This window comes from Quercus robur, chromosome 4 (genome assembly GCF_932294415.1).
Source record: "Quercus robur chromosome 4, dhQueRobu3.1, whole genome shotgun sequence".
Taxonomy (NCBI): Eukaryota; Viridiplantae; Streptophyta; class Magnoliopsida; order Fagales; family Fagaceae; genus Quercus; species Quercus robur.
The window spans coordinates 64,178,706-64,186,047 of record NC_065537.1 but is presented as its reverse complement, the minus strand read 5'-3'; the positions used below and the strand labels follow the sequence as shown (position 1 = coordinate 64,186,047).

Sequence of the window (7,342 nt, the reverse complement as noted above, 5' to 3'; positions counted from 1 at the left end):
ACGGCCCATTTCATCAAACCTTGCAAGTTACGAGTGAACTTCAATACTTCATGGAGGCCATATTCATAAACAATGACACCAATTTCAGGTTCATATAAAACACCTACTAGAATCAAATAACAAACTAAAATTTGTCCATTAGTCCTCGACTTTCAGACCATTGGCCAGGCCGACATTCAAGTGATACTCCATGAGAGGCTCTCTCTCTCTCTCTCTCTCTCTCTCTCTCTCTCTCTCTCTCTCAAACATGCAATCACACACGGAATAGACTTGATTCCAATATGAAACGGATGGAAGAAAAGCTTCTTGTGAATTTTGCAGCCAATGTTTTCTAGATGAGAATGTTAGTGCCTCAGGCAAAACAGTGTGAGCCAAATAAGGAAAAAAAAAATGTTAAAACTCAAATACGCGCAACTCAATCATCCCCTCTTTTCTTTTTGGAGAATACCAAGCAACAACTTTCCCAGATTGTAGAAGCCTTAAGGAGTAACTTAAGCTATATATGAAATCCTCTACATGCGGGCCACGTCTCCCAGATGAAGAATCCAGCGAAACCCTAGAATCGACTCGAAAGACAATGGGCCCTGCAATCTGCAAGAACAAGTTCACAAGGTAGATCATTAGAGTTTTCTTATTGACTTCAATATATTCAGCCAAAATTTAATAAACTGAGCTACTTATAGAGAATTAGTAGATTCAGCTTCAACATTTTTTTTATGAATTATGCATTGGTAGTAATCTGCTAAAGTAGCACCACCACTTTTACCTCCTTTCATTTTTAAAAACTATGCGAGAAAAAAAAAATTAATAAATAAAAGAAGAAGAATTTTTAGAAGTTCATATAACATATTTTCCTGGCAGTCCACGTCATCCAATAGGGGTACAAGCCTAATTAGCTGCATTTTGCATCTCAAATTGGTCCTATTAAAACACAAAAGATTGAGGTCCGTTTCAGCATAATGATGCTTCTACCCTTTCAAAAGGTAGATGAGGTCTTGTGTCTGACCCATTAGGGTGGGAAAATGTGGGTTTTGGGATTATTCTATCATTTTTTTTTTTTTTTTTTTTGATTGAGAGAGAGGGCTACAATGTATGGTATACCTGCTGTTGAAAGATCAAATTAAGCCTTGGAGAAGACACTGGACTTTCTGCACTATTAACAGAAGACCTCTTCAAACCATTGAGCACCCTTCTGGCAAAAGCTGAAGCTGAACAAATATCCAAGCGAGCATCTACCCTGGTCAGGTCTCCGTACGGCTTTCTGAAATTGCCATGCTGGAAAGTATAGCATACTGAACCAAATAAGTCAGCACTCAATGGACTTCTCTTCTTAGCATTCAAAGAAATTTCCTCATCTTTCCTTGATGCAGCAGCCACCAAGCTCTCACTGCCCCCAAACCAGGCCGCACATGTGCCACCTAAGTTGTATGGTTAATAATAAGATAGAAAACAAGTAAAAGATTACATCTAAATGTTCTCCAATAACAGGATAAGAGAAAAGAAAACAGTGATCTATGCACCACAAGTAAATATCACAAGCAATTGTGTTGCACTTTATCAAGTAATTTATACTGTCATCTCCTGCACCATGCTTAGTATCATATGTTTCATTACAATTTTTAGCTATATTGTGGGGCCATGATTGTTCCAATCACTAAGTATTTACTAAGTCCCTGTTTGAGGATATTGACTACAGTTAGGGGCAAGAATTAATGGATAATGGTGCAATTTGAGGAAATTTACAAAGGTGCAATTTTTTTTTAATCAATTGCTTAATGCTATACATTTTCAGCAATGGTGCAATAGTTTCTGTGATTTGAGCTATCGGGGATTAAGCTAGACCAACGCATAAAATCCAAGATAGTACAATTACAGGATCTAATCCTCCAACAAAAGCATGAAACTCCACATTTTTTGTACCAAATCAGGGTGAAAAAGAGGGTGTACTTGGCTAGGCTGGGAAATGGTTAAGCCAAAAGATATTAATTAAGATGAATTATATGGATTGCTCTCCAGTATGGCAGTATTTAGAAATTGATTGATTGGTAGAGAAGTTGTTACTTGTGTTTGTTTTCTAAGAGAGTGTTCCTGATCCATGAATGGACAGTAGCTTATCATGTCAAGAAACACTTCAAAACCATTGAAAGGTGCTCTCTGCAGGTGGAGGGGATTGAGGCCACTTGATAATGGTTATGATATAATTCTAATGGGAAAACTAAAGCAGCCAATTGAATTACACACACACACACAACACAAACATACATATATTGAAAATACGTTCAGAATGTTTTCTTTGGTTTCTTATTTTTTGGTTGGGAGGGGGGGTCAGAAAAGAGGTCACTTTATAGTCCAGAGATTCTATTTTAGTAGGAAGTAATATAGATATAAGCTACTAAGGTAAACCTTCCTTAATAGCTAAGAATGACAAGTATGTATTTTCATTTACATGAAGTAAATACATTGTATGTTGAGCAAAACATACACACACTTATCTACATGGTTAAAATGGGAATAAAAGTTCCTACAGTTTTTACCGTGTCATAGAATGGGGCAGTCTATCCCCTGTTCTTGACAATTCTATTAGCAATCACACTTGGAGTGCATTTGGATTTTGCTTATTTCCGGTAGCTTATTTGCACTATGTTTATATCAAAGATATAGTTTTTGGTAAATTTTATGTTAAATGTGTTACAAAAAGCTAAAAGCTAGTTCATTTCCAAAAGGCTAAAAGTTAGATTATTTGTAAAAAACTGAGACAAAAAGCAAAAAGCAAAAAGCAAAAAAAAAAAAAAAAAGCAAAACCCAAACGCACACTTGGTTTTTCTTTCTCATTTGTAATATTTATCAACAATCTGAGTAAAATTCTTTAGGGAGGAAAAAAGAGAATTTATAAAAGAATTACTAAAAAAAATAGACGAAGAAAAAGAAACATATTTGAGCAGAAAATTACCAATAATTCCAGATATAGCTGAATGTGGTTCATTGAGACGCACATCATATGAAGGTCTCCAAAACAAGCCCCTTTCTGTCTTCACCATGACATCTTCTTCTTTCTCCTTTTGTCTCCAAAAGTCCTGGCCCTTCTCATAAGAAAATGCAGCCTTTGCACATAAGCCAGGCAATAGACCAAGCGGTGCCTCACCATTGTTGGCACTAAGCGCCTGAGGATGTCCACTATTTTTGTGTAAACCAAAGCGGTATCGCAATCCAGATTCAGAAACAAGTGATGAAAGATCTAATGATATGGACTCCGGCACATCCCAATATTGCCCTTTATGGTCAATGAACAACTCAGGCCATGCAGCCTCCAAAGTAATATCATGATTAGGAAGCTGCAAATGTACATTAAAGATTGAGAAATATTGGTCATTTACTCATCCACCATATCTAGAACTACAGAAGAATTAAAAATAAATAAATAAATAAAATTAAAAAAAAAAAAAAAAAAAAAAAGAAGAAGAAGAAGGAAGAAAGAAAGAAAGAAAGAAAAAAGATTGACATATTGGTCATTGTTTCTCTTTCTTATAAAATAACAAAATATTGGTAAAGTTCTATAATTTAGCTTCATCAGCAGAACATTTCATGTACTTGTGATGCAGTTCAATAGTTTGTTTAGCAAAACATTGACATATTTGTTTAGGTAATTGAAGAAAACTTGTATGTTGAGATATTTAATGTATGTTACTGTACAGATTATCAGTTTTTAAGCATATATAAAGCATATGTATGTACAAAGACCAAAGCATGTCCAGATACTCGACCACTCCTATAGTCTATATATCTATCCCTTATCAGGGAAACCCATTTTAGAAGGAAGAAGCTTCAGTTACAAGGAAGAGGTACGTAGAATCTAGCCAAGAGCAAGGAAAAAAATGCAGCCAACCCAACAATCTGCAAAACAGAAAATACAGCTACCTAGAAAAATTATTTTGAAGGAGAAAACTTGGTGTTCTGTATGATTGTTTATAGAATATAAGGAATATATATAAAAATATGGCTGCTATGCGTGCCTTCTGGAAGAGCATCATTTTGTGCCGGCGTCCTTTTCTCTCACCATGTCCTTCTGTGCTTAACATTATGGATGAGGAGGAACTCAGAGCAAGCTGTGAGCTTAATCCCAATGAATAGAGGGATTTGTCCATGAAATGTTTTGCCACATCCTTGAATCCAGGAAGTTCCCACTCACCACCATTAGAAAATTCAGCTTTAATAGAAGAAATTAATTTCTTTGGACGGAACTGCCCAATTAATCCAAGCCACCTGTACTCACAAATATTATTTAAGATACCAATTAGTACATCAGAGATTTAGAAATTTTAGGTACAATGAGATACTATTAACAAAAATGTTATAAGGATTTTTTTTTTTTTGGCTGTCAAGTTCCAACAATAACAAAGCGTTAGTCCCAAATTTTTTGGAATCAACTATAAATCCTCAACAAATTAGACAAGTTCCGATTCTCAATTTCTAACCCATGAAGTATCCCTACTTCTATAAGGAGAAATACTCAAGGAACAAGGACATCAAAATTCAAATTTTCAAACATCAACATTTGTGTGGCTAACAAACATGCCCAAGCATCATGAAGTGGAGGTCACTTGTTGAAAAGTTTCTAATCTGGTGCAAATAAACATGCCCAAGCAAGCATAAGTAATTATGAGGGAATTAAAATGAATTTTGGAAGTGGAATAGGTTGAGAAGAGATTGTGAAATAACTCAGTTGTTTTAATTTTTAAATACAATTCAAACATCAACATTTGTTTGGCTAACAAAATTTATTATGTTGAAATTAACTCAAATCAGTGAAATTTTTTTCAAGCTTTAGTAAGAACACAAGTAATATTGATAGGGTTAGATATTTCAAGTTAAGCTAAGCAGCGTTTTTTTCAACCTTAAGCTAAGCAGCGTTTTCTTAACCAATATCCAAAGGACAAAGAATGCCAAACCTTAACTTTTAAGATTGATCACAGACTGCAGTACCTAAAGAACTAAAAGTTAAAACATGTTATTACAGGGTGGGGGTGAGGATTATCAAAAGTTGCACAAAGTGACATCTTTATATTACCAACTCAATCAACCATAAGCCTTGTTCAAAAAAAATTATGGATATTATGTTCTATGCTGTTCTTTAATTTTCCTTAAAAGATTAATTCAATAAAGCCAACAACGACAACAACCAAGCCTTAATCCTAAAACTGTGGTCAGCTATTAGTCCTCCATAGAATAATTGGGATTGGCCACATGTATTCTTTTTTGCCATTCTATCACATCCAAAGCCATATTCTCTATCGCCTACTTAATTGACATGTCCTTTTTTTTTACTACTTTCACCGAATTTTTTAGGTTTTTCTTTACCTTTTTTCATTTCCTCAACTTGAATCAACCCACTCTTCCTTATTTATGCATTAACCATTTTCCTCTGCACATTACCAAACTATCTCAAGCGTCTCTCTCTCTCTCTCTCTCTCTCTCTCTCTCTCATCAATATGGACCACATCTACCTTTAAAAAAATTTCCTCATTTTTTTCAAATCTCATCTTATTTCCACTTATTCATCTTAATATTCTCATTTCAACTAAAGTCATTTCAATTTATGAATTCAACTAAGCCAAGTTAACCCAAAATTTCAGAACCTTAATCCCTCTTCTTTGCCTGCATTTTCTCAGCCACTAAACACAAACTCCAAGTAAGGCAGAGTGAGAAAGAGAGTTTGGCTATATATTTTTTAAATCTGTTTGGTTACTGAAGACAGTCAAAACACAGCAGCAAATAACAGTACAAGCTTTCTACTTCCATGTCTATTGACTAAATTCTTTCTTCAATTTAACCCCAAAAAAAAACCCACTTAAATTTTAAAACTCAAGACTTGAATTACAGTTTCCATTCCCCCAGATATTCCCAGCTACCAAACAAAGCACAAGGCAAGAAAATAAAACAAGACGTTTCAACAATCACCACCCATATACATACCAGTTAGCAGTTTCTGGTCTGAGCAAGACAGTCTGAAGAGCAAAAGAGCCCAACTCCTTGTGAGCAGTGGGTGCAAAAGAGGGAATAATTCCCAGAGGGAACCCATTTCCCAGAAGTGAGACTTGCTGAATCCTCAGAGCTCGGCTGGCTCGAGCCCCATCAAGTGGAAATGGCTCACCAGGGATGGCTCGGGCTGAGCCCTCCAGGTTCCTTGGTGATGACACGTTCAGGTCCCAGAAAGTGGAGTCCATTGCTGTCCTTAGTTTCGCCATTTCTTTTTCTTCTGAAATGTGTGTGTTGGTTTGGTTTGGTTTGGGTGAGAGACTTGTTAAGGGTTAGTGAGGGTTTTGGACCCTTTTGGTGGTGTTGTGTTTTACTTTCCTTATCTCTGTCTCATTTATTTTTTGTCATTACATGATGGGTTTTAGTTTTTTTTTGTTTTTTGTTTTGTGGGTTTCTGCTTCAATAGCTGACATTGGTTTTTGCTAATTTTAAGGTTTTTTATTTTTTTATTACTCCTAAAGTAAATAGAGATTCTTTCTCGAAAAAAAAAAAAAAAAAAAGTGAATAGAGATTGCTTTTGCCAAACACCTTGTTGGATTCCTCCTACTAAAATCTATCTTTGCTTATTTTTATTATTCTTTTTATGGGAAAAAAATGGGTAGGGAGTGATTTTTGTTGGCATCTTCTACATAGACTTAACTATAATAGCACCTTACTCGTTGAATTTGAATGAGTCATAGTTTGGAATTCATCCCCATCAAAAACACTAATGAGCATGAACCGAAAGCACAAATCTTTTTTTTCCTTATTTTTATTATTAGGTCCGGTTAACATTAATCTTTTAAGAGGTCTGGTTTTTCCTTGAACTAAAACCAATACGATCCACTTTGCTAAGAAAGTTATGTCAATGAGATGGTTTAAACCCTGCCTTATCAATGAGATGGTTTTGGAAAATTCAAACTAAAAAGTAAATAGTACAATTACTTTGATTAATATCTCGACGTGAATTAGCCACAAACACAGAAGAAATTTTTTTCTTTCTTGATCTTTTCCAAACAACAATGATCAAATAAAAGAATCATTAGAGAGAGAAAAAAAAAAATATATATATATATATATATATAATTAAACACCAACATAAGCAAAAGAATAGAAATTAAAATGCAAAACCTATCCTTTAAGTTTCACCAAAATTCATTTCATTTCTCTAATTTTGCTTTTGTTCATTTTAGTCCTCTAAATTTTAAGTTTATTTAATTAAGGCTTCTCCATCAACTTTTGTTAATGTTGCGTTAATTGTATAAATTGTTAATTTTTTTCCTTCAATTTTTATTAAATTAAAAAAAAAACTAATTAATAATTGAAAATA

The 7,342-nt window shown here is 34.4% G+C and overlaps 1 protein-coding gene across 1 annotated transcript; it reads right to left on the bottom strand.

The window, feature by feature from the left end:
* Positions 1–291: 291 nt before the first annotated feature.
* Positions 292–6,342, bottom strand: LOC126723336 (protein TRIGALACTOSYLDIACYLGLYCEROL 4, chloroplastic). Its single transcript, XM_050426691.1, has 5 exons — positions 5,971–6,342; positions 4,011–4,260; positions 2,951–3,332; positions 1,102–1,418; positions 292–591 (listed from the first exon to the last, which is right to left on the bottom strand). Exons 1-5 carry the CDS (start codon positions 6,240–6,242, stop codon positions 394–396), a joined length of 1,419 nt encoding a protein of 472 aa, XP_050282648.1. The 5' UTR covers positions 6,243–6,342; the 3' UTR covers positions 292–393.
* Positions 6,343–7,342: the final 1,000 nt, after the last annotated feature.